We start from the raw sequence: 27,715 nt of genomic DNA, 5'->3' as shown, positions 1-27,715 counted from the left end.
AAGTGATGGCCAGAGTTGAGGGGTTGAGAGGCTTAGATTGAGTGTAAGAATTTGTACCCTCCTTGTTATTACTTGTGTGCCCTGCTGAAAGCTTCTAGTTCCATAAATTTTCAGGGCCTGATGTTTTTGTTTAAATCATGCGGCTGTGTTTCAAGGCTAGAGAATCTGTTAAAGTAACTAAAGGCTAATAAATAAATAAATAAATAAATTAGTCTGCTCCCACAGTAAAACAGAACTTAGAACTTAATTCCATCTGAAAGGTTTCCAAGGGAATGGGAAAAAAAAAAAAAAAAAAAAGAAAAAAAATGCAGGAACTCAAGTAGTATCAGTATCTGTGAAATCTTGCCCAGCGCGAGTATTGACTAACTTATAAACTGGAAGGGCTAGTCAAGAAATATCAACTTTCATGCTGAAAGAGAAAACATGCCTAATATTTGAAATTCTTTAGCCACACAAGTTAGAACTATGGCAAAAAACACATATTGTCAATTCGTATAGATTGTAAGCAGGCAACTATTAATGATTTAAAAACAAACAAAAATCAACAAAAATGAGAACTCACCCACCACCGACAAAAAATTGGGTTACAGTGGGAGTAACAAACCTTTGCTAAGATTAGTGGAGTGTTAAAGGCATACTTCTGGCCTATGGGAAGATACAAGTGGGCGTTAAAACTGCAGGCAAGTGTTCAGATGGGAATCAGGAAGACTGAAGCAAATCAAGTGTGTGAAAAGAAGACTGATATATGGTGAAAAAAAATCTCGTAGAACAACTGTGGGAAGTTTACAGAGAAACCAGTACAGTAAACATGGTGAAATAGCTATTAGTGTACTGGTGTATTTCCTTAAAAAAAAAAAACAAACTTAGAAAAGAGTATGAATCTGAGGCAAAGGAAGCAGACTGACTCCTCTTCAGGATCAGGAATCTAAAGTGAAAGAAACTTGAGCCCACTTCAGAGCAGGAATTGAGGGGGATAATACTGTGCAAGACCAACAAGGTTTTAATGTGAATATTAGCAAGGAGAGAGAACACTGCGGGTACAATCTGTGAATATGAGGAGGGAGCTTCCTGGCTTTACACTGGCCTCAAAAGATGGAAGAAGACAGATAATAATAAAATGCCTTAAGATCTTGGTTTTCAAGGATTCTTGAACAGGAAGAAACCTTTTCTATCCTAGTTCCAGCTGCTGATGGCATTTGCAGTGATCAATTAGATGTTGTTCCCCCCAAAGTAGCAAATAAATTTAGAAATGACAGTCAAAAAGCCTTTTAAAACTTAGGTTTTGTCCAGTATCCAAAAATATTCTGGAAATGTGGAGGTATCTGAAGGTCACGGGTTATTTGTCGTTCCCCGGAGTATTTGACACTAATTCTCCACTTTCATTACGGCTGTGATCCCCTGGGGAGTCCTGTATCTGCGGAAGTTCTGGGCATTGAACATGACTTCACCCATTTCAGTGGAAGTGGAGTAGATCCATCTGCCTTCACTGGTCCTCAATTGTAGATGCCCGGTTTGTTTTTGCTTAGGCCACAGCCCTGGCTTAACACGGTACTAATCAGTGTGTTTTATAGTATGGTTTGCTTAAAAGAGATTTTTTGTTTTATCATAGCGTCAGCAGTAGACCGACATTATTTCTCAACCTCGTGAACATTCATCTTCTCCTCTCCTCTTTTTGTGCTTTGAGTAACTCAGAAATTATGGTCTGATTTGTCCAACAGCTCTGAGAGAGGGTTTATGGAGAGAAATCCTACCCTGGCCAGTAGTGATTTAAAGTTGGGCAGCATTCAGAAAAGCATCATACATAAACACAGCACTAATGAAAGTTGTAATGAGACCAAAGAAATAGGAGTAATTGTGGTAGTTGTACTATTTCTTTCTTTAAGCAAGTAGGAGGGCTTTTTTTTTTTTTTTTTTAACAGTGCAAACAAGAGCTAGCTGATGTGTTTGAATGGGCTTTGGGATTCAGCAGATAAACACAAATGAGCAATACACTAGAAACTGTGCTGCAATTTGATTAATGGAAAAAACAGTCTTCAAACAGATTTGGTTTTAGTGTGTTTTTTTGTCTTCTCATGAAATGGGACCTGAAAATCAGAAAGCCATTGGTGGTGATAGAGAAGGAAAGTGCTATTAATCAAAACCACTTTTGTTCATGTCTTCAAAGGCTTTCTGCCACCTTTTCCAGTTTTATCTCTTCCTATGTTTTCAGTTTAGCAGGCATTTATAATCTAAAATGAACTACAGTAGCAGAGTGACTTGTTCAAGATCAAGTGCTTTTGAGGTGCACATTTCTGAATACTTTCTACTCAGCAATGCTGAATGTCTCTCTAATCAAGATGTTATTTTTCAAGATGTTACACACTGCTTTGTTACGTTATATATAAGCAATATGCTTAATATTAAAAAATAAATAAAAATGGTAATTTGGTATGCTTTTTACTACTTCACACACTGAAGGGGATCCAAAAATATGTCAGTCTTGAAATCACTTATTTTGAGAAAATTCAACTATATCGCTTCTTCATACGGAGGAAAAAATAAGCAAAAGTAGGCATTGTGCCCATACCGGTGGATTAACACCAAACTAACAAGCATGGTTAGAGTATGAAAGTATTGGTGTTAAAAAGGATTTCTTCTCCAGCTGTGTCACCTTAGTGCACCAATATGCAGGAGAGGCTTTTTAGTTTTTTATTATTATTATTAAAGTTCACTGGATTGGTTTGATTAAATTGTGTAGTGTGTGGCTATTTTCTCTAAATAGTAAGAAATTGTAGTTTCTGTTGAATTTTGTTTGTATTAGCTGCCATTTATCTTTCCTGTGAATTAATATGCTGTGTCCATTTGAGCAGAGAGTGTAGTGTTTTATCAGAAAGATATTTGCACCTTTTGGTAAGGCAAAGGTTGATCAGCATTACATTAAGAAAATAATGGGAAACAATTTTTCATCTTTTCCCTGGAAGATGCTATGAAAGGTGAGGGAGGATGAGTAGCACTAACAGCTAAGACTAACACCTCCACAAACTAATTTTCCATGAAAAGTATTGGCAAAGGTACATGCAGATACCCCAACCACGTGTTGGAGAGATGCATCATTGCATCAGAAGCATTGTCCCATGCTTCAGACATCTCGGTTGTTGCTTGGTTGTTCCTTTCTGAGCTTTCACTCAGATCTTAATTCCACTTTTTGATTTACGAGGTTTAGTATGGCTTCTGTAAAGCCAGGACACAGAGTAAACAAACATGTTTTTCCTTGCCTGTGGTTGCAAACAAAAGGCTTTTTATTTTTTTTTTTTTAGTTTTTTTGTTTAGCTTGCTTGAAAAAGAAAAAGAATTCTCCACTTGACAGGAGTGACTACTCCCATTAACTTGTGCTGTTGTGGCTTGTACATTACCAAGGTATATGTATCAATAGGAGAAAGAAAAGCAGAGGAGTGTTTGTTTCTTCATTACCCTTGGCAACAAGTGTCATCTGTGCATTTCATTTTTGTAAATGCATTTTTCTTACTCCTTAAAAGCTTATATATATGACCTTAAAACCAGAATGCAAATGGAAGTCTATGGATACACACACTTCTGGAAATGTCAGGCTTTTACATCAGAGCCGTAATTTTTCTAAACAGATGCGAACACAGCCATTGGAGCGCTTCAGATTGGCAGTGTTTAGTGATCTAGTCTAGTGTTTAAGTTTGATTTAGAAATATGTTTTCCTTATACAGTACTGTATTTTAAGTTCCTGTACATGTTGTATTGGATGCATATTCTTGTTTAATCTGTTGGTAGTGACATATGATCTATTCGTTATTTTACTCACTGTAAAATGTTTTGAGTAAGTATGTCATATTCTCATGTCTCTGTTCATACACTGATATTCTTGGCACCAGTTTTTGTATCTAAAGCAAAATAATGCCTTCACAGGTTGTACATTCTTCCACATAAGTTCTTTAAAATGTTGAAATTTGTCCACTGCTTTTACAAGTTAGCCAAAAATGTCTTGTGTTATTTCGCAGACATTTTGTAAAGTAGGTAGGACAGTCTTACTTGGTGGGGGAGGAGGGGAAAATAAGTGCTTTTTAATTTGTTGCTATAAGTAGGCAGGTATATGCCAAGCTGGACAAAGATGTTAGACAAATGTTGCCTGTTGCTCGTATTTCAAAATAATTTGCTTGGTACTGAAAGATGGTCTTCTAAATGCTTTTGGCATTCCTTCCCCAGCTCCTGCCAGTGGATGGACATCAAACAGCATTAAACCGTCTGGAACGACTGCCCCAAGTCAAAAGTTTGCGACGCCACCTCAGCTAACGGAGCAAGACACATTGGTTCAGAGGGCAGAGCATATTCCAGCGGGAAAGCGTACTCCAATGTGTGCACAGTGTAATCAAGTCATTAGGTTTGTATCTATTCATCCCACAGGCTCTCTGACAGCTGAGCTCTGTTTTGCTTTCACTGGTTTTGATTCCTTAGGTCACAAGTGTTTTAAGGCTCCATTTCAGTAACACAGAACATTGTTTTTATATATGGATTATCTAGCAAATCTGAGAATGAGGGAAATGATGGAGGAAAATATAGCAAACTCCTAACAGTCACAGCCTTAAAACCTGTTTTACAGAGAACCAGAAGGCTGGGTGGAGTAGAGCAAAAATAAAACAAAAGAAAAGTAAGCAAGTTAGTTCTCACTTGCACACACTTTCCTATAAAATTTGGAAGATGAGAAGGTTGGAAAACAATGTACAGGAAATCAAATACAGGCTAACTTGTCACAAATGTCAATTTATAAACGAGACTTTCAAAACAAGAGGAGTAAAAATAGCAAGCTCCATCCATATAAGAAAAACAAGGAATATGGGTCTAACAATTGCTGAGAATGGATTAATAATAATTTTCTATTGTTACTTCTCAAATTCCTTGGTGGGCTCTTTGGCAACTGGGTAGTTTGTGTACTTGACTTATATAATATGGATGGAAAGGATTAATCAAGAGAATACACAAAAACAAGAATGCCGATTGAGATAAATAAATTCCACCAAGTCCCTAAGATATCTGTCTTTAGCCAGAATTTCTTATGGAGGAAGAAATTAATCTGGGCTGCATTGTTCAGTCAGTGATTTTTGACAATTAGTCATGATTATCTCATCCAGGGAGCTATAATTGCTTTTTTGTGTTAATATGTAAATCATTCCCAATTTTCATCTACCTTACATTTTATTTTTTCTCTAAAATAGATTTTTTTTTTTTTCTGGAATTATTAGAAGAGATGTATTCTTCTAAGATGTTGTCGTCTTTGTGGTTGTTCAATTATCTGTGCTGTTGAGCTGCAGGGGCAAAGTAATGCCCTATAATATTTCTTTTTATTCATCTGTCCCATGTTTTCGGTGAACAAGATAGGAGAGCCTGCACAATGTTTCGCCATAGTTAAAGAAAGAAACTTGTTTGATTAGGAAAGTGAGCTCTATGAAATAGATAAATTTCACTCACTATAACAGAAGATCAAGCTTTCCACCATGCCCTTTAAAGCCTCTTGAGCCCTGGCTTGAATTCTGCATCAGAAAATTCAACTAACTCTAATCACTTGCTTTCTAGGGATGAATTGAGTCCAGCCTGTTGACTTCTATTAGATTTCCATTCTGATAGTTCACTACCAGTTCAGTTAACATCAGGGTAATCTTAGAGGACTCTTTGCTAACTCATCTGTGATGTTTTGGAGGTTTTTTCCTATTTCCATCATATATGTCAAGGAAATAAAAATATATGATCTGAATCTCCTTGAAGCAACAGAAAAAAGCATGAATTCTGAATGTAGATATACATGCTCTCTAATCCAGAATTTGTGCTTCACCGCAAAATGAAAGATTAATATCAAAAAGGCCTATACACTTTTTGGATGAGATTTGTCTGATTCATTGAACGGTTTGGCCTATATAATCATCATGTCTGTCTTTAGTATGCTGACTTTTTTGTTTTCTGGGTGTTGGAAAGCTTTGGGTTCATCTAGTAAATACTGTGTGAGCAACTGTGTACTTTCATTTTTGTTATTATCGTTTCCATTTAAAAATAACATGAACATAGCAGTTCAAACTGTGCTGCATCTTTCATGCAAGAAACGTTAGTTAGTGCCTTTTACAAGACCCGTGCTTCAGCAGGGTTTCTTGGCGCTCTGTGCCATGGGGTCACACAGCACAGATCTCTCCTTGAGCAGCTAACCTCTTCTGTCAACCCTTAAAGCACTTGCCGCTGTTCCCTGCTTTCATCACCACTGAAAGGGAGATGAGCTTCAGCCCTGTAAATAGACAAGTGTAGCGGTCTGTGGAGCAACCTTTGCTCCTTAGTGGCCACATAGGAGAAAGGGGGAGCCCTACTTGATAGTACTTAAACCATTGTCACCTATTGCAAGTGACAACTCTTCCTGAATAGTAACTGATACCGTTGTCTGTCTTTAAATTGCTGTTAATGTGTAAATCCTTAAATTTCTTCACATGTTAAATGCCATCTAAATTATTGAAAGCAAGCATTGTTTCATTTGAGTATGAGTTGACATGTGATAATCAATGCCAAATATGCCTGATGTTCACATCATGCAGTGGATTTGAAAGATTGCAGTGGCATTTCAAGTTCAAGCTTTAGCATAATTACAGTTCATGCCCTTACTGGTAGTGTTACCTATGAAAAGGTAGGAGGAGGATTAAGTGACATTGCACTGTGCATCTGCTTTGAAGCCAGAATGCATTGTGGAGTTGGTTACTTTACACTAAGGCATAGAATAACCATGGTTAGTTAAGCCAAAACCATTTCTTAGAGGCATCTTATAACTTTTTAATATATCTTTAATTATTGATACAGTGATTGCATGAAGATTTTTTTTTCCAAAGCTTCATTACGTAATCTTTTGTTTCTGTGTCTAAAAGTGTCAGAGTTGGAGGCAAACTAAATTTCCCATGATCTACTTGCTGTGTCAGTCTGGCAAACTTCTGACACATCCTGACGAAGACTTCTGGTTCTCAGGCAGCCTCACTGAGTGCCACAGTGCAGAGTTCGCTCTCCCTTTCAAGTCCAAATGTGTTTTCCCTGTATCTCCATTGAGAACATATCTCTGGTATATCTGCCTGTGAATGATGATTTGGTTTTGTCACTTTTTCACAGATCTTAATTAATTTAAAGGCACAAGTGGAAAATTAGGAATGGTGCTTCCCTTGAGCATCTCCTATACAGAAATTATATATCACGTCATTTTCAAATGAGAAGACAATAACTAACAATAAAGTGATTGACCTACTCAGCACATGTGGAAATCCTTTTGATCTCTCCACCACCAAATTTCAATTCTGGCTTGCTGTCATAATCAAAGCCACATGAGAAGCTAGATTATTGCCATGATAATGCATCGTGACCATACTGATAATGTTATATTTAGTTACAAGTAGTAAAATAGTGAAATTATCCTTATATTCCTTGTACATTATTTACTTTTCTTTCCAATTTGACCCTATATCATTGCTACATGTGGGACCCAGATGTTAGATCTGGCTACCAAATTTATGTACCTGGTGATCCTTTGGGACATAACAGTCTGTAAATACTGATGTAAGTACATCAGAATCTCTTAAAAGGAAAAAGAAAAAAGTTACTACTATTTGCCTCCATCTGTGGGTTTGGTTCACATGGTCTTAGATGGTGATGTCAGAAATTTGGTCCAAAGCACATAACATTTGAAAGTAGGTTGGGATGAAGCCACATTTGTAGGTAACTGTTGCTAGTTAGGTTGTCCCATAGCATCAGGTGGGAGGAAAGTGTTTTTTGAGTATCACCTTTAAAATTAGACTAGTTTACAAAGAGTCAGTTGACAGAGAGTTCTTGGGGGGTTTTGTTGTTGTTGTTGTTAATGCACAAGGAGGGATGAAGTCATCTGTAGCCATCTTCCTATCATTTCCTGCCCTGGCTTATTCCAGTCGGTATGCGTGATGGTGGGCATGTGGCCCCCTCACTCCAATATTTTAACTCTTTTCAACTGAATGAAGCAAATAAATAACTTTTCTTACTGGAAGCTATCGTTTTGATCACAAAAATATGCAGAGACTAGGAACAACTCCAAGTTCTGAATATCATGTTTTAGTGTATTTTACATAGCAGGTGTTTTTTTTTTCTTTCTCTCTCTTTTTTTTTTTTTTTTTCTTTCCACATGCTTTGGGGCAGCTTTTAAGTCACTGGTATCATTAAGCCGCAGCGTCAGCTTGACATGTTTAAACTACAGCCTGATTAAAAGTAAAATCGCATTTAGAAAGTGCTCCCCTGGCCACGTGTGCGTGGGGAGCAGGCCCGCTAATGGAACACCTAGGAGACATTGTACAGGGCACGGCCACAGCTGTCTGGGGACTTCTGGGAACGAAACCCTGTAGATGCACTCCTGCACGGTTTCCCATCCGTCTGGGTTCCTGCGCACTGTCTTGAATGGCTAACCTCAATATGTCAGAACTGTAAACTGTGGAGAGCTAAATGTAGCAGATGTTGTAAAAATTCCTTCCCCTCCTGTCGCTAGCGTGCTTTCTTTCCATTTCATAACTAACCAAGCCTATCATTGCAGTGCAGATGGCCAGAAACCCAATCCTACGTGGAGTGGAGAGAGCCTCTTCGGTGTCAGCCCTGTCTTAATGAATCTGTTAAATTAGCTTGTGCTGACACGGTGCGAGGAGAGCACTTTGTTGTACATAAGGGCTTGTATTGTTTGATCAGTACATAACTGAAAGGGCTTTGATCTAGAAAGGTGCTTGTATGGCAGCAGGAGGGTATCAGGTTAGGTCAGTGTTTGCACTGCTCAGGCATCTGCCGGGAGCAGGGGCAGAGGGCTGAACTCCCCTCGGCTTGCTACTTAAAGGGCTACGAGCTGCTCCAGGAGCTGCTTTTTCACTGCTTTCTCTGCAGTATTCAGAGATAAACAGAAGAAACAGTTTCAGATTAACTATCTTCTTCATCTCAGAAGATGTGTGAGTTGCCCTACACCTGTTTGAGTCCCTTTGTTTTTGAGTTCTCCTCCTGTTGAATATAAATAGCATCTCCAGAGACAATGCAGAAGAGAAATGAAAATAATTACCTGCTCCTCTCAAGGAAGATGCCCTCTGTCTTCTGCCCACGTAGTTATCATCTTACAGTCAGCATAAACCTGGAAACAAATGTTAATGTTTTTGCTTTTCTTCTTGTTGTTTTACTCATATGAGTATCTTATCTTAAACAAAAATGTTCCTGTTGCTTACTTCATTTCCAAAATTGTTTGGCAAACAGGGTGGTGACACTAGTACTTTACACCTTTTTTGAAGTGAAGTATTAGGGAAAAAAAAAGATGCATTACTGAAAGAATGGTGTCTTTATAGGTATCACAGAAGTGGGAAATTTGGTGAGGGAAATGAACTTGAGCCCCAAAGTTCTCTTAAAACCTAAATTCTGAAAGGTTAAGTGTTGGTTGGACCCAGGAGGTGCCTCATTAAAGTAAATATGTTTGTTAAAGAAATTAGCATGCTGAATATGTTTTCAAATGAATGCTGATACAGTGGCATATACAAGAGACTTACGAGTTATAAAATGAGAAGTTTTTGTTTGCTTAGAAATGGACAGTTTCATTTTGTCCATTAACCTTGTGGCATGTGCCAGACAAATGCTATAAAAGCATCACTATTTTGTGTTTGCAAAAAAAAAAAAAAAATAAAATAGAGGAGGTTCTGTCCTTGAAGAAAATTGTCTTATTTTAACTTGCTTCTGGGGAAAGCAAACAAAAAATGCAACTGGATGGGGTTATCTTGTGACAAACTTGTTAGATAAGGACAGCTACAGAATTTTTGTCTGACAGGAAACTGCTGTTATTAGCTCTTAATGGAGTCAAGCGTACTTTAACATTTGTGGCCTTGATATACAAATGCATGTTGAAAGAGAGCTGATGGTATCACTGAGTCAAATGCCTCTTCGCAATAGAGGGAAGCAGTTGGGAACATTGGGAACACATTTCATTATTATTATTATTATTATTATTATTATTATTATTATTATTATTATTATTATTATTATTATTATTTTCTTTCCACTAGCAGCCTCTTCAGCATTGTATTTAATGCAGTTCTGAAATAGCATTTTTGAAATGCCATGAAGTGAAAAGAATTAGTCTTTACTGGGGCCAGGTGTCTCTGGGAGAGAGTTCAATGGGAAAAGATCTCATCAACACTTGATGCTTTCTTACAAGCCCATAGGAGGGAAGAGGGATGGAGCAAATTTAGAACAAATTTGTGAACAGTGAAATAATGTTGCAGAGGTATTGCTGATAAATTAAAAGCTTTAGCAGGATCTATCTCAGTGGCATTTGCTGATTAATCTTTTCTTCCTAACCAGAGGACCCTTCTTGGTGGCCTTGGGGAAGTCATGGCACCCAGAGGAGTTTAATTGTGCTCACTGCAAAGCCTCCATGGCTTACATTGGATTTGTGGAAGAGAAAGGGGCTCTGTATTGCGAGGTCTGCTATGAGAAGTTCTTCGCTCCGGAGTGTTCAAAGTGCCAGAGAAAGATCCTTGGAGTAAGTGACCAGCAGCTGACCCGTTCTTAAGTGGGAGCATTAACCACACTGTTCACTGCTTCTTAGTAATGAAATTCCCTTTTATGTGGCCCAGTTTGCATTCCTCAAAATGTACTCTGGCACACCTTTTAAGTTCATATCACATATGGAGTATATATATTTGTCTCTTCTAATACTGAGCCTTTTCAGTTTCTCTCTGATGCTCTTTAAGAAAAGGTAGCATAGTCTCTTTTGCTCTTTCAAGTTTAGCCCCTGTTTTCCTTAAGCTGCTCTGTAGCTGTTGTGATTACTAGTTTTTTGTGAGCAAAATGCTTTTAATTGGCAGCTTTTTACAGAGTTGGAAGAGGAAAAAAGAACGAAAAATAAATAATCCTCCTTAACTGAGCTGAACACTGGGAAACACAGGGTTTGGCTAGATTCGAAGTACTGAAATATTCCCTATGGTAATATCGATAGAAAGATGCATTATCCTACTCGGCACTAATATTGCTAATTTGAGCCCGCCAGCTCTTCGTCTGCTGCTTTACTGCAGAAAGCGATGTGTCTGTAGTCTTATGTAACTGGGGTTATGCAGGGCTTTGGCAGCGTGATCCTCAAGTCATATTTGGCACTGTATCATCTTCCAAAACAACACAGAGCAGTTGTAATTTTTGACACAACGTCTTCTGATTAACTATTTGCAGAGTTCAGGTCAGAGAGACTTCTTTTCATATTTCAGGAGACTATTGTGGGTAAGATCCTAAGTAAGATGAAGAAGGGGAACAAAAGAACTGTTAAACATGTCCAACTCTTTGGTTTTTGGAAGGTTCACATAGAGTTGCTTCTGACAAGAAAAGGAGATGTACAATAAATAATTCACTTCATAGACTTTAACTTTAGCAGTAACTGCATGCACAGCTTATTTTCAAAGTAGCAGTAGGAAGTATTCTTGAAATGAACCACGTGTAGAAGCACTGTCACCACAATCTTGTCGTCACATCAAAATAATGTGTTAATAACTCATTTTCTAATCCCCACAGGAAGTAATAAATGCTTTGAAACAAACTTGGCACGTTTCCTGCTTTGTGTGTGTGGCCTGTCATAACCCCATCCGCAATAATGTCTTCCACTTAGAAGATGGTGATCCCTACTGTGAGACGGGTAAGGAGTAACACGAGCAAAGTTTAGTGCAGCTGTGCAGAGAATCAGAGCTTAATAAGGTTTAAAAAATAATATTAATTCCTTTTTCTCAAGCTCCACCTCAGTGGAAGTGTCCCAGCAAATTCACGTGACTTTGACATTTTAGTTCACACTAACAACAAATGCAGTAGACACTTTGAGTTTGCAACAGGTTTCTTTTGCAGGGAAGATGGGAAGTATTTCTTCATCAACTTCTGTAGGAGCAGGCTTCTTGTCACTGGTTTTACTTGTTATTTCTGTTAGGCTCTCTGCTGTAGGTATCAGTGATACAGCAAAGTGTTAATTTTAGGTTGATTTTCTGGTTGGCTTTAAAATAGTTTATGTAAACTTACTTATTTACGAAACAACCAAATACTAGTAAAGCAAAGCGTTTTACTCTGAATAGTAAAAACAGCAGGGAGGCTACCTCCAAGAACAAGCAGTCTGCCCAGGGAGTTTTTTGCAAGATCAGGGATAACATCTGTCAAACATAAGCTTAAGATTTAAAAAAAAAAAAAAAAAAAAAAAGTCTGTTGGGGGAAAAATATAGCAATAAGATTACAGCACTTGAAATTCCAATGAGCATAATATGTGGAAAATGTAGTGTAGATATTCAAGGGAAATCTAGTTTAGTTGGGTTTTGTTTGTGCTTTTTTTTTTTAGCATTTCCAACTATCTTTTTGATGTGATTAACATGAACACTTTTTATTTCTGTTGATTTCTTAGTTTGCTTAAAGCATTTCATGTACCCTTCTGAGCTACAACAGAAATAGATGTCATTTGTAAAACAATTCCACATAATGCAAAAGGAATTGGATGTATTAAAATTTTCTATTTTTGCACCATATATTATTTATATCCATGCCAGAATTGTCAATCAGATATTTTCTGTGTTTTTTTTCTTTACTGTAAGGAGCATTGTAATCTAGCTAGAAGTGGAAGTGGATTGACTAGGAAGAAATCTAGCTTGAAATCCTAGTGACTTGTTTGGAGCTAAGATTTCCTCGGGGCTGGTCACACAGTTGTTCACAGCGGTTGCTATGAAGAGCAGTAGATAGATACTGAAAATATGAGGAAGGCAGGCAAAATTTATCCAAATTTTCTGTCAGAGTGGATTTGATGAGGTGTTGGCAGATATGAAAGGACAAAGTAGGTTACTGCTAAGTCAGTGTCACAAGTAGGGTAACGTGTTGCTCCTATTGAATTTGCGGAGCAGCAGAGGAAATGGATATACGAGCAGCATCCTCCAGTGTGACAGCATAGTGAAATTTCATCCTGAAGCAGCATGAAGCCCCTCATCTTGGATGATTCAAAAATAGTACCAGAGGGATCAATAACTCCCCTTTGGGTGGAAAGCTCATGACTGGGTTTGTACTGCTAGTATTGAATTCTTGTTCCTGCCACCAAATGACCCGCATGTTGTGCAGTGCATTGATTTGTGCTACTGTTACAGCTCCCATGCACAATATGCACACTTTTGCATACTTTGAGCAGGAAACATCGGGATAAAAGGACAAGATTATTACCCTTTTCCTGAAGTTTCTGAGATAAAAAGTTGCTAGCAGAAGTTAAGGCAGACACATTCTGGGAGGTGCTTCGGCAGTGATGTGTTGTAATGACTCTGGCTCTCTACCTAGATGTTAATTTGAGATATATTCACTCTTCAAAGACTTTCAGTCCAGCTGGAGTTAAGAGTCTGTGACTAATTTTAAAGAAATAGAGAATAGAAGTCATTGCCAACTTTCCTTCTTCCTAGTGCAATGAAGGGTTCTAATTTTAAATTTGTATTAGAAATTGTAACAGTGTCAGTTATTAGTATTAGGGGGTTTTAATCTGCAAAATGTCCCATTTCTGGATGTGGATGCTAAAATTAAATTCAATGTGCAGATACATACAACTTTGAACATCCCAGTGCAGTTAGTAACCTGCTTTCAAAAATGCTGCATGCAAGAAGCATTAATATGTTACTCTATGAGAAGTCTGTGTTGGAAGACTTCTGTGGTATCACAATTCAAGCACGTGAACACAAGAGAAAGCTGATGCCCTTCATTCTGCCTTATCTATTGTTCTTTCTTCAGACCAAAAGCCAAGTAACTTATCAACACAAACTATAGTGCACATTACAAAAGGTTGTAGTGGCTGGCACCAGAAAAATATCAGTAAAAGATTGCATGTGAACATGAATGTGAAGAGCTGAAAGAGTATAATCATGAGACCATGTCCTTCAGGGGTTGTGGACAGAGGCATTCTGCCATTTGTCACTTTTATTGTGTGTTTTCTGATTAGACATTTGCAAATTCATGCCAACAACATACATTAAGGAAGGTGATTGCTGAAGGTGTTTCTTGCCACTGTTAGTCTTCAAGGATTTTACTTTTGCAGAGCACTTGCGTTCCCAGTTTTGCTTAAATTCCTTCTGTGATGCTCTTTGAGGTCATCATACGCAATACAGTTTTACTAAACCAAAACAGACCTCTCCCTGTGCTTGGCACACAAGATAAGCCTCTGTTGTCTCTGCTGCAGTAAGCACCAGAGTGTGTACCTCTGGATTATCTAGTAGAGAAGCAGAATCTCCTTGTACCCTGCTTGTTACTCCTTATAAGGCTCCTTGAAAATAGGCATTGACATCTGATGTCCCTGGCAGTGCCAGAGTGTTAGTATAAAGGATGGAGTCCAGTGCTTCATTAGGGTTGTCACTTTGTCTGTAATCCATTTTGTGAAGATGACATTATATATTTGGAATGGCAGCATGCTTATCCAGAATTCTCTCATGTTATAGCCCTAATGCTGTTGTGTTCTGTGCAGGAAAAACAAACAAACAAACAAAACCCACAACATTTAGAATTGAAATAAATGGGAAAGACCAGACAGCTTAGGGACAAACTTAGGTCTGCACAGGTGGGCAGTGGATGGCTGCAGTAACTCACAGTCTGTCATATGGCCCTATGCACAGAGATGCAAGCTTCCCATGTGGAGAGAACGTGGGAATGGGGAAGGGTGTAAGTGCCTCCTACTCAACCTCATACATACCTCTTACCCTGCTGCTCTGCCCTGCTTTCTCCTTTTCAACCTTTCTGGTGTCTAGAAGTGAATGGTGGGAATACCTTTCTATGACACCAGTCACTGAAACCCTACTGATATTTTTTGTTAAGCTCGACAAATATACTTGCTAAGCCTGTGGGTTTTGTTTGGTTGTTTTTTAAAGATCCATGCAATAAACTCTAGTGACTAGAAAACTCTTCTTACTTAATTCAAATCGCTCTGTTTAGGACAGGAGCCTAACAACTACACGACGTGTAAAGTGTTCTGGGACAAATACTGTGCCAGAATGCAGGCTAGATCTACACACCTTGCTGAGGAGGTCTGTCATGTAAACAGGCAATAGGAAGCCTGGGTATGCTTTCAAAGCAGAGTCTGAGAGAGCACAAGTAGCATGCAGAGTCTGCGCTGGTGCTCTGCAAGGAGTGCATTTTCCCCCTGAGTGCACTATTGATCTCAAGGAAATGAAACACCAAGATGATGGAAGCACTGCTTGGTTGAAAGGATAAGGAAGGGGAATAGAAGTGAATTACTGAGGAAAAGATGACATCGCTGTCTTTCAGCCTAGGACCTCTTTATTCAGTGCACCCAATCTTATAAAACTTGACAGGACAAGTGCAATGCCATTGAAAGAAAAGCACAAAACTTTCAGTCAGTCTTGCTTTTCTGCATGTGCTTCATCTTTAAAATTTGTATTTGTTGCAGATTACTATGCCCTCTTTGGTACTATGTGCCATGGCTGCGAATTCCCCATTGAAGCTGGAGACAGGTTTCTTGAAGCCTTGGGCCACACCTGGCATGACACTTGTTTTGTATGCTCGGTAAGTAAAGCTGTTCTTCTTTATAAACTAATCCATAGGAGCAGTACTTGTGCTAACATGACCAATATGGGACTTACAGCTAAAATGTCTTTCAGTCCTCAGAACCCAAACAAAAAGCACTTTTACAGTTATTTAGAAGGTGTATTGCTATTGTGGGCTTTTGGCACCAGTCCAGATCATTTGGCATGGATTGCAGCCCTGTATCCTAGCATTTAACCCTTGACGTTTGTTTCCCTAGAACAAATGTAGAAGGCCATAAAGGAACAGGCTGCATTTCTAAGGTATCAAGAGTGCGTTTGACATACAGACACTGTAGTCAAAGAGTATCACCTGCTAATATTCGGTGGGTAAAAAAAAAAAAAAGGAACCCAAATCCTAATGATGGGATTTTTTTTTAATTCTGAACTAACTCTGCTCTGAGTTAAGAGCCTATAGACTTAAAGAGGAAGGCTATGCTTACATCAGCCATTAATTCTACATCAAAAAGAAAAAAAGAATATCCCTCAGAAAAAAAAAGGTATTAATTCTTAGTCTTTGAATATACTGGTGCGTAGTGCAGTGCCATGATTAGGCATTCTGAATAACGTGTGGTGTAATTCATCCATCTCTGTTGGGTGACATTTTCTTTTTGATCCCATTTCAGGTATGCAGTGACAGTTTGGAGGGTCAGACTTTCTTCTCCAAGAAGGACAAGCCACTGTGCAAGAAACACGCTCACTCTATCAACATCTGATGCTTGGAGCTCATCTTGTTTAGCAAATGTACTGAGCAGAAAGAAAGGTTAAAATGTCCATGTTTGGTTAAAGTTATTTATATATGCTTTTCTAAAAATGGAAGAGAAATGTGGAAATTTTAGGGATTTTGTACACTATTTTTTAGAGTGTTTATCAGTTAGGGGTTTGCTTCATAAAAAGCTGGGAATCAGGAATCACACCCAAGTGAAACTATTGGAGTGCCTTTACTTCGCTACTTGGCACGTTACTATATTGGTTTCATGATTTTATGACCACATTTATATATGCTTCAATATGCGAAGTGAAGCTTCTCTAAAAATGAGTACCTGATTTTAAATTGTTGGTTTTGCTGCTATTCAACAAATAAAAAGAGATTGGCTTCAGCGGTCCAGACCACTTTATTGTGCTGATGTTTTTTAAAGTGTGTCTGGAAGTACTGAAGCTAAACTCCATTAAAGAGGAACTCAAAGCAATGGTAAGATTAGATGGAATGTACTTCAACAACTAATATTTTTCATCTGATTCTCAGTTTCATTAAGCCTCCTGCACCATTACACATACCTGTGCCTTTGGCAGTTAGATCTCTGATGGGTCTGCAGAGGACAGAGATTTTTACAAAGCCATCAAGTGTAGGTGGCTGCGCTAGTGAACAAGGATGATTTAGAAGATGCCCCTTGGAAGAAAACATAGGTGGGATACTGTTCCTTAAACCACGGTATGTGCTACCAGAATACTAGCCAAAATAAAGCAATAGTGAGAGTGTGCTTGACAAGACAAAAATGTCAGATCAACTCTGAAGTATAAGGGAGTGGGTACTATACTCTTATGTTCACAGTTCAAGTTTTAGATAGTTTTCAGTGCCTTGGAAAGGGGAAAGTGCATTGAATCTGCATGTAACAGTGTTTTATATCCAGAATGTGAGACTTCGGTGTTTAATAAGGAAAACGTCTGAAGTGCAACTGAGGACATTGTTTTTCTCTCAGTACATTCTTTATGATGTAGCTCATGAATATGTATATTGGTGGTTTGCCAGGTAGCATACTGAAAACTTATTTTCTTGCTCAGCTGTTATGATTTTTATTAGTTTAGTTTTTTTTTCTCTCTTTTCCACCAGATGTAAGGAATATATTGTTAAATAATATAATATTGAGTTAGGCAGTCCAGTATCTCTCAGTTCTTGCAAGGGAACAGAGACAATACTGTCATTATGCGTTTACTGCAAGCCAGGAGATGTTGCCAATCCTGTGGCTTGATATGAATTTTGCCACAGTGTCAGCACAAGACCCATGCAGCAGCTAAGTCCCACTTACCTTCAAATTAGGGTTTAAGTGGTATGGAGCAATAGTAGGCATATAGGGAAAGGGTGATAACCCTCTGCACGGGGTGAATTTTACTCCAGCAGAGCTGCACAACAGAGAAGGAGGCCCTCTCGGGGCCAGATTAGATTCCTGATGCAAACTGAATTTGCATGCTATTAAGTTCAAGTGAGATGTCAGAGCTGAATTGCTATGCTTTAGTGCTCTTTCCAATAGACTTTAGAAGTGCACTGTGTGGTTGGTTGTTTTGTTTTGTTTGTTTGTTTAATTATTGATAAAAAGGAGAGGTTTATCCATAAAATCATGAGGGCAATTACAAAGAAAAATTACTATGGTAGAGTAAAACAATTGTAACAAGAAACATCAACACAAGAGAGGGAGGAAAAAAACACACCAAAATTGCTGTACTGAAACACAAAAAGATATTTCTTATTAATTCAGTAAGACAAATTCATGTGATGGGCTGTTTCACTTTATTTCCTAAAGTTGTTTTCCTTCAATACTACTACATTTCTTTTTAAACTTCTGGTGGTATGGAAGAAATGTCATAAAGCTGTTTAAAATGTTTACACTCTTATATATACACCCTTCTGTGACTGTGGCTGAAAATCAGGAGGATAAAGGCAGACTAGACAAGATACAGCAGTATGAGCCAGCTTGCTTTTGAAATTAGTGGAATGTGGAGAAATGAGTCCTAAAGACTAGGTGTCAGTAGAGCTGTATTGCACATGCATGAGGAAAGAGGATGGGAATGCACATGATAAGGTAATTTCTGTAATTCAGACCTTGCTATTTTGAAGTAGGATAGAAGCTCTTCAGTGGACACAATGGTTGCCAGTGTCCATAAAAACTTTTTTTTTTTAGTTTTGTAATTTTTATTGGATTTATGTTTCTTAATACATATGCTCTAGGTTTGAAATTTCACAGTTGTTAATGAATAAGAGCACAAACACCTGAAAGGCTCCAGTAGTACTGCTTCACTTAGCTGCTTTGCCTTTTAGTTTCTGCTTTGTCTATTTGTTTAAAATTTAAAAAGGAAGCATAGAGTCAATGACACGTACTGAAAATTTAATGGGTCTCTCAAATTATATAAATCAACTAAAACAAAAAGGAACATAATGTTTATCATTATTTTAATAAGTGAGATTTTAGTAGAGCACTTTATAATAATGCCATATATCTCACTGAATATTTATTACTTTTTTGTTGTTTAGGACTATTTCATACCAGTATCTTTGTATTTTGTTTTATTTGTAAGCCTGCCTATTTACCTCTAGAATTTTTTGGTGTGTCAGTGTGTGTATTTATGTATACTTATCTATGTATGCACACGTATGTGTGTACAGTGAGACGTACATATATATGCACATATACATGTGTATATTTGATTGCAGACTTGACATAGCAAAAATCAGCACCGTTCCATTGTCATTTGGGGATAAGATTTCCAACTATTTTTCATAAAACAAATTTACAGCATTCATGTTTTGAAGGAAAGTTAAAAAGCTAGGAGACCCCTGTTAATAATCTAACTACTGTAGGTTTTTGCATGCATTTTCAGTCAGTAATTACTTTTTCTTCCAAAACTGTGCCTGTTAAAAGAATTGGGTTTAACTCTGAAGGTAGAAGGTCTTTATTAGTGAATAATCGAATCATGATGACACTTTCAGCATATTGTAACTAAATAATTCAGAAATATGTGTAAATATAATAAATGCTTAATATAACAATGCAATAAACGTAAAAGCAAAACTTGAGTAGTGGTCCTGTATGTGTCGGTCTGTTCAGCTGTTTACCTGTCTCCTGATGGGGCTACTCACATCTAGCCATGTGGATGGCTTTGCTTACGGGTAAGAAGGCAAACTACATCGGTTCACAGATCAGTTTCTTGAATTTCCTTTTTTTTCGTTGTTTTACTCTAAGCAGTCAGCTGTTAAGTCCTGGTGATTTTTGTGTTTGTGTTTAATAGTCTTGGGTGTCAAATGTTGGCTGTTCACATTTGAAAATGTAATAATAATTTAAAAACAAAACAACAACAACAACAAAGAAAACCACAACATGAAAAACAGAACTCGCTATCTGTCCTCGGCTGTTTTGCAATTACTGGATTTTTTTTTTCTGAATCACAGTCAGTAAAAGAAAGTCATGACTGTACACATGAATAAATGTAATTTTAGTTGCTTGTTCTTCAAGTTTTTTTGGGGTAGAATGGAGGCTTCAGCAAGTTGGCCATGAGCCAGCAACATGTCCTTGTCACAAGGAAGACCACCAGCCTCCTGGGCTTCGTTAGGCAGAGGATTGCCAGCAGGCCAAGGGTGGTGAGCCGCCTTCCCTGCTCAGCTTCGGTAAGACACACCTGGAGTGCTGGGCTCACTACTACAAGGGAGACATGCACACACTAGAGTAAGTCCAGTGCAGAGCCACGAAGAAGATTAAGGGCTTGGAGCATGGTTTAGTGATGGGACTTGGTAAGTCAGGTTGATGGCTGGGCTTGATGATCTTGAAGGTCTTTTCCAACCTAAATGATTCAGTGATTCTCTGTCTATGAGGAGAGGCTGAGAGCTGGGACTGTTCAGCCTGGAGAGGAGGAGGTTCAGGGGGGATCTTACCAATGTGTAGAAATACCTGATGGGGAGAGTAAAGAAGATGGAACCAGGCTCCGTCCAGTGCTATCTAGTGACAGGGCAACTGTGGGAGTGGCACAGGCTGCCCAGAGAGATTGTGGAGTTCTCTGTCCTTGGAGATTTGCAAAACCTCACTGGATGTATCCCTGGGAAACCTGCTCTGGCTGACACTGCTCTGAGAAGGGGAGTTGGACTCGACAAGGTCTGTTCATCTCCAAACGTCCCTTCCAACTTCGGTGAGTCTGATCTCCATCTTTCCTGAAGATGGAAGTATCGAACACTGTAGAATATATAACAATGTAGAACTCAGATTTGGCCAATTACTATTTATTTGCTATCTTTACTTCACTCTACCGCCCAGCTAGAATACTTTGCAATATTTGTTTAGAAGTGTTTAGTGTTTTTCCTGTGTTGAGATTGTTCAGTGAAATAGTGCCTGCTCTGGCAAGCATTATCTGATACTGTACTTGGCACAAAGCATTCTCTGCTTTCACCGTGGGATACTTAACCATCTACTATAACATGGCCAATTACTTCATGATAATACCAGCCTCGTAAGACTCCTTAGCTGAATCTCCCTTAACTAAGCAAATGTACTGTTGTTTTCTACCTTTATTTACACAAGCAAAGGAAAACACTGCACATAGCTCTATAAAATTTAGAGGCAACTTTACAGAAAGCCTGCGTTCCCTTCAGCATTTAGGCTATGAATGAGACCAATGCAAGTCTATTTGCAAACAGTATATTAAACTCCAGAAGCCAAACTTTTAAAGGCATCAGGTCTGCGTTTGACGTTTTAATGGCAAAGGTTTGGTTTCTATCAATCACAACGTCATGTAACATTAAAATGCACCGACAAAAATAAGAAATCTGTCATTCATTCATTAAGACACTGTAATCCAGTGTAAGATTTATAGGCTTAAAACTCAACAGTGTGTTTTCACAATAAATCCACTTTCACTGCTCAGCACAGAACAAGTCTCTCTGTCAGTCAAAATGTTTGCTGGTCAAAATGCCCTGTATGAGATCTTCAAAGGGTTTTTCACAAAATTGCATATAAATCCTTTTACCAGCAAAGGCTTAATTTAGGTTCGAGTTTTACTTTCTCGGGACATTGGCTAATATCTTGTGCTCAGACAAGATCTTGGTTATATCAGAAACACATAGGGCCTAATTTATTATTAGCAGTCTGGTGTTAATTAGGGGGAATTACCAGAAATAGTTTGCTTGATGGAAATTTATTACGGGATCACACTTTACTGATGGCAAAATAGGAGTCACTGAAAGAGTACAGCTCCTTCTCATAACCAACTAATTAATAAGGTGCCAAAATTCCTCTGAGAAGGGTTTGGTCCTAACTATGGGAACCTCACAGAGCAAATGGTTCCTAGGCAGTATTTAAAATTTAAAAGAGGAAAAGAGAGAGGAGAAAGAGCTGCCCAGCAGAAGTCTCAAAAGTGGTATTGCTTTTTCTTGAATTTATGAAAGAAAATATTTAGCTGTGTTTCTAAGCTCATTAAAGAATTGCTTTTCCCAGACAGAAAAACAACAGCAAGTTTATAATCTCATTTGGTATTCCTGAACTTGGTTTGCAGTTTTACTTGTGCATATTGCACACTGTAGCTTGTGATTTCATGATCTGGGCTCATAATGAGCTTTTGTATTGCTCTTTATTACTATTCCTAAAGGTCTCTTTCTTCATCCTTTGCCATGAAAGTTGGCATAGCCAGGAAACTTGTGTTTATGACTGAAAAATAGGGCAAAATACATCTGTGATAAGCCCAAATCTAGCATGGCAGTTTGAGGATAGAAAATCACTGTCTGTTGTTAATGGTCACGGGAAAGTTTTATTTGTGTCAGAGTGGCATGTTATAATAACATGGAGTGCAAGCAAAAACGCCTCTGAAGAAATTTAAAATCACCATACTAAAATTTATGCATGGTTGGTTTGGAAAAATATTTTCCATAAGATTTCTTTCAAAATATTTAAAATGGTAAGGTGTGCAAGTTGTCATAAAGCACTTTTGTATTTGCACTGGAAATACCTTAAACTCTTTTAAAAATACCCAGCTTTTTTGGTATGTTTTCAAAGGTTTCTACTATACTATGAAACTAAGGATTGTGTCATTGTATTCTGAGTAAGGCTCACATTTTCCATAGGATCACAGTTATTTCCTTTCCAGTACTCATGCCTTCGCTTCACTTTTTCTTACTACTGGACAGTGCCATTGTTTGTTTTAAAATATTTCAGTACAAGATAATACTGTCAAGGTGTGTCCTTTGTTTCTCTTTGTGATGCCTCAATGAAATGTCAAATATTCCTTTGGAAAATATAAACTTGCACTACATTTTGGCACACTTTCCAAGTGTCAAGTTTTCCCACCCAGAAGTTTCCGCTGGAAAAGTAACTTAAGATACTAGACCAAAGTGGCAATTATATCCCACATAAACTCTTCCTTTCCCTTGAAAACCATCAGGTGAAAGGAAAGCTCATAAAAACAAGCGTAGCGCTAAATTCATTGATAACCTAAGCAGATACAGCCTCACTTATTTCAACTTAACCCCCCCTCCAAATAAAATGTAATTGGTATCAAAGCTGCATTAATTTTATGCTTGTGCTTGCCCAGTCAGTGAGATCAGAATTAAACTGAGGACCTGGGCCCTTGGTTTTAACAGGGTTTCCATTGGCATTACAAATCTACTTGAAGGAATGCTGTAGTTTGGTAGGTGACAGAGCAGTTCAGTACCGCACTACCCAGAGGCAGTTCCTTTTAACACGATATTGATCTTGCGAGGAGGAAGCAGGGCAAAAAGTAGGATTGTGACCATGGACTTCAGGAGAGCAAACTTTGGCCTCTTTAGGGATCTACTTGGAATCCCATGGATTAGGGCCCTGGAAGGAAGGGGGCTCCAAAACAGGTGGTCAATATTCGAGCTCAAGATTGGTGCATCCCTATGAGTAAGAAGGCAAGCAAAGGGTGCAGGAGATGTGCATGAATGAGCAGGGAGCTCCTGGTAAAGCTCAGACAGAAGAAAGAAGTTACAGCACTGGAAAAAGGGACAGGCCACTTGAGAGAAATATAGGGACACTGTCAGAGTATGCAGAGTATGTGACAAGGAAGGCCTAGGCCCATTTGGAATTATATCTGGCAAGGAATGTCAAGGATAACAAGAAGGGCTTCTTCAAATGCATCAGTAGAAAAAGAAAGACTGGGGAAAAATGTCAGGCCGTTGCTGAATGGGGCAGGTGCCCTGGTGACAAAGGATACCAAGAAGGCATAGTTGCTGAATGCCTTTTTTGCTTCTGTCTTTACTGCTAAGACCAGCCCTCAGGAATCTCAGACCCTGGAGACAAGAGAGGATGTCCGGAGAAAGGAGGATTTTCCCTTGGTTGAAGAGGACTGGGTCAGAGATAGTTTAAGCAAACCTGACATCCACAAATCCATGGGCCCTGATGGAATGCACCCACAGGTGCTGAAGGAGCTGGTCGATGTTATTGCCATTCTCCATCACCCCTGAAAGAGAACAGGAGAGGTGCCTGAGGACTGGAAGAACAAAGAAGACGTGCCAGTCATCTAAAAGGTCAAGAAGGAGGACCCAGGCAACTACAGGCCAGTCAGCCTCACCTCTATCCCTGGAAAGGCAAGATTTTTATTTTTCAGGTCACGGTCCAACTTGTCTTTGTAAGTTCTCAGCCTGTGCCTGTTGGAGACAAGGTAGGCTATAAAATAGAGCAAGTTAATATTCACAGCACCTAGGGCCCAATCTTGGATTTACCATAATTTGCTCTAAGCAGTCCAAGTGCAATTAATCTGCTGTGTGACTTTTTCCCATGTGGTACCTGCTGACAATCAGTAGAGAATTACTGGAAAATTCTGACTATTGATAAATGGAGAAGCAAATAGGTTGGGCGTTCTCTGAAATAATTCGGTATATATCAACCTAAGTAAAATGATACTACAATAAGACTGTAATCTATCTTTAAATCTTACGTAGTCTTCTTATATATATATATATCCCAAATCTACAGCTAATTAACTGTTTTTTCCTGCTTTTACTACAACATATCTTATAGCTTGCTATAGGCTTCCTCTACAAAATTTGGAGAAAGATTGTTTTTTGATACTCTCCTTTTTCATTTGTTCCAAACAGATCTGTGTGGTGTCTTGGTAGAGATCAGTTTCTGAGTATGCTCTGATGAAGTCTATGATACACCCCACAAACTTGACATTTTCTTTCTCAAAGCTTGCCCATTACAAGGTCTCCAAAGCTTTGGCATAGGTTTCCTAATACCTTATTAATCTTCTAGACAGTTATCTGATCAGAGAAAAAGAATGAGATACCATGTATTTTACTGTTCAATGACAGTTAGCATTTGAGGATTGAGGTATCTTGTGGGAGCATTAGATAGCTAGTTAGAAAGCGTTATGGTACCACTGTGAAACTGAGAGCAATAATTTGGAACATGATGGGATAGATGTGCTAATCGTAGCACTGCTTTTCAAAAAGAGACAAGCAGGTAATGCTGCTATTTACTTAAGGTATCCGGTACATGATGTTACATTACCTATATAGTTTATTGATACATTGGTAAAACATTTTATGTATTAGTTAGAGTCTAATCCATGCAGCCATGTATCACAGAATCACAGAATCGTCTACATTGGAAGAGACCTCCAAGATCACCCAGTCCAACCTCTGACCTACACTAACAAGTCCTCCACTAAACCATATCACTAAGTTCAACATCTAAACGTCTCTTAAAGACCTCCAGGGATGGTGACTCAACCACTTCCCTGGGCAGCCCATTCCAATGCCTAAATAACCCTTTCAGTAAAGAAGGTCTTCCTAATGTCCAACCTAAACCTCCCCTGGCACAACTTTAGCCCATTCCCCCTCGTCCTGTCACCAGGCACGTGGGAGAATAGACCAATCCCCACCTCGCTACAGCCTCCTTTAAGGTACCTATAGAGAGTGGCTCACAAGCCACGAGCAGCCAGTTTCTTGAGGAGAATGTTGTGGGAAACAGTATCAAAAGCCTTACTGAAGTCAAGGTAGACCACATCCACAGCCTTTCCCTCATCCACCAAGCGTGTCACTTTGTCATAGAAGGAGATCAGGTTCATCAAGCAGGACCTGCCTTTCATAAACCCATGCTGACTGGGCCTGATCGCCTGGTTACCCTGCAAGTGCCACATGATGACACTCAAGATAATCTGCTCCATGAGCTTCCCTGGCACTGAGGTCAAACTAACAGGCCTATAGTTCCCTGGGTCTACCCTCTGGCCCTTCTTGTAGATGGGTGTCACGTTTGCTAGCCGCCAGTCGACTGGGACCTCCCCTGATAGCCAGGACTGCCGATAAATGATGGAAAGTGGCTTGGCCAGCTCTTCTGCCAGTTCTCTCAGCACCCTCGGGTGGATCCCATCCAGCCCCATCAACTTGCGTACATCCAAGTGCTGTAGCAGGTTGCCAACCATTTCCTCGTGGATAGTGAGGGCCACATCCCCTTCCACCAGTTCAGGGTACTGGGTACCCAGAGAACAACTGGTTTTGCCGCTAAAGACTGAGGCAAAGAAGGCATTAAGCACCTCAGCCTTTTCCTCATCCCTTGTAACTAAGTTTCCCCCCGCATCCAGCAAAGGATGGAGATTCTCCTTAGTCCTCCTTTTTGTGAATAGAATATTCAAATATTGTTTCATATAAAAGATTAAGTTATGTGCAGTTTCTTGTACTCAGAAATTAAAAGTGGTGCTAGCTTGTGCTAAAAGCCCACAGCCACAGGTTGTAATTACATCTAGTTCCACTACTCAAGCTATGAATGTTTTGTTTGTTTGTTTGTTTGTTTTTCAGAAAAGGATCTATTTTGTAAAATATATATATTGACATACACCTGATAAAGAGGTAGCTTTTATATTTTTATAGTGTTGTGAATTGTCTGATATGCTGGGAAAGGATGCATTGCTTAAAAACCTGTAGACAGTATTCTTTTTTTTATTATTATTATTTTATTTAACAACAAGAACAAAGAAGTTTTTGAGCTGACTCAGGTCTTAGCCAGTTGAAATTTCTTACAGTCCTGGAGAGAGATGTTTCTAAAATGTCCAGAAGGGGATTTTTCCTCCTTTTCTTCAGAAGAGCAATTAGTGACGGTGGGCCAGTGCTGACTCAGCACTGTTTGCCTTGCACTGGCCACAAATGAGGTCTTCTTCAGAAAAGGCAAAATTCCTCTAGAGAGAGCTTCAGTGTCTTTCAGCATGGGTGGGAGCTCACTGTTGGCTTCTCACAGGCTACAGCTCTGTGCACACAAAGAATGCAGTTAGATGAAAATCAGTATGTGGAGGCTATGGATTACTGCCTGCACTCAGGCCCCAGTGCCTTCCGTTGGAGAGATCACAGAACTGTAAAGTTGTTCCTCATGCTTGCGTGGAACTTCCTCTGTTCACCTTTGTGACCACTGCCCCTTGTCCTATTGCCGTCCACCACTGAAAAGAGCCCAGCCCTGTCCTTTTGCCTCCCACACTTTAGATGTTTATAAATATTGATCAGATCACTTCTTAGTCATCTCTTCTCCAGGCTGAACAGGCCCAGGTCTCTCAGCCTTTCCGTGTACATGAGACAGTCCAGGCCCTTAATCATCTTTGAGGCCCTCCTCTGGACTCTCTCTAAAAGGTCCCTAACCTTTTTGAACTGGGAGCCCAGAACTGGACACAGTATTCTAGGTGTGGCCTCACCGGTGCTGAGTAGAGGGCGTGGATAACCTCTCTCAACCACTGGCCTTCTCTGCCACAAGGCCTCATTACTGCCTCATAGCCAGCCTGTTGTCTGTCAGGACCCCTAGGTCTTTCTCTGCAGAGCTGCTCTCCAGTAGATCAGGTCCTAACCTGTACTGATGCATGCAGTTATTCCTCCCCAGGTGCAGGACTCTACACTTGCTCTTGTTCATCAGATTCCTGTCTGCCCAGCTCCCCAGCCTGTCCAGGTCTCACTGAATGGCAGCACAGCCTTCTGGTGTGTCAGCCGCTCCTCCCAGCTTTGTATCATCAGCAAACTTGAAGAGGGTGGACTCTATCCCTTTGTCCAGGTCACTGATGAAGATGGTGAACAAGACTGGACCCAGTACTAACCCCTGTGGGACTCCGCTAGCTACAGGTCTAGATACTAGACTCTGCACCACTGAGCACAACCCTCTGAGCTCTGCCAGCCAGCCAGCCAGTTCTCAACCCACCTCACTGTCCGCTCATCTACCCCACACTTTCTAAGCTTCATTACAAGGATTTTGTGGGAGACAGTGTCAAAAGCCTTGCTTGAGTCAAGGTATACAACCTCTACTGCTCTCTCCTCATTTGCCCGTATGACATCATAGAAGGCTACCAGGTTGGTTGAGTATCATTTCCGCTTGGTGAATCCATGTTGACTACTCCTGATAATCTTCTTCTCTTCCAATTGCTTGGAGATGACATCCAGAACAAGTTGTTCG

The 27,715-nt window shown here is 39.3% G+C and overlaps 1 protein-coding gene across 5 annotated transcripts in view; it reads left to right on the top strand.

The window, feature by feature from the left end:
• The window catches only part of PDLIM5 (PDZ and LIM domain 5), a 132,561-nt gene extending 113,193 nt beyond the window's left edge, over positions 1–19,368 (top strand). For all 5 annotated transcript variants that reach the window (XM_083834780.1, XM_083834777.1, XM_083834778.1 and 2 more), the window contains 5 exons: positions 4,213–4,387; positions 10,363–10,543; positions 11,563–11,683; positions 15,446–15,561; positions 16,205–19,368. In XM_083834780.1, the coding sequence (XP_083690906.1) occupies positions 4,213–4,387; positions 10,363–10,543; positions 11,563–11,683; positions 15,446–15,561; positions 16,205–16,294 (683 nt within the window). In that variant the 3' untranslated portion in view covers positions 16,295–19,368. The remainder of the gene's footprint in view (positions 1–4,212; positions 4,388–10,362; positions 10,544–11,562; positions 11,684–15,445; positions 15,562–16,204) is intronic.
• The last annotated feature ends 8,347 nt before the right edge of the window (positions 19,369–27,715 follow it).

Source organism: Anser anser, assembly GCF_964211835.1.
Source record: "Anser anser genome assembly, chromosome: 4".
NCBI classification, from domain to species: Eukaryota; Metazoa; Chordata; class Aves; order Anseriformes; family Anatidae; genus Anser; species Anser anser.
This window is presented reverse-complemented; position numbering and strand designations above follow the sequence as displayed.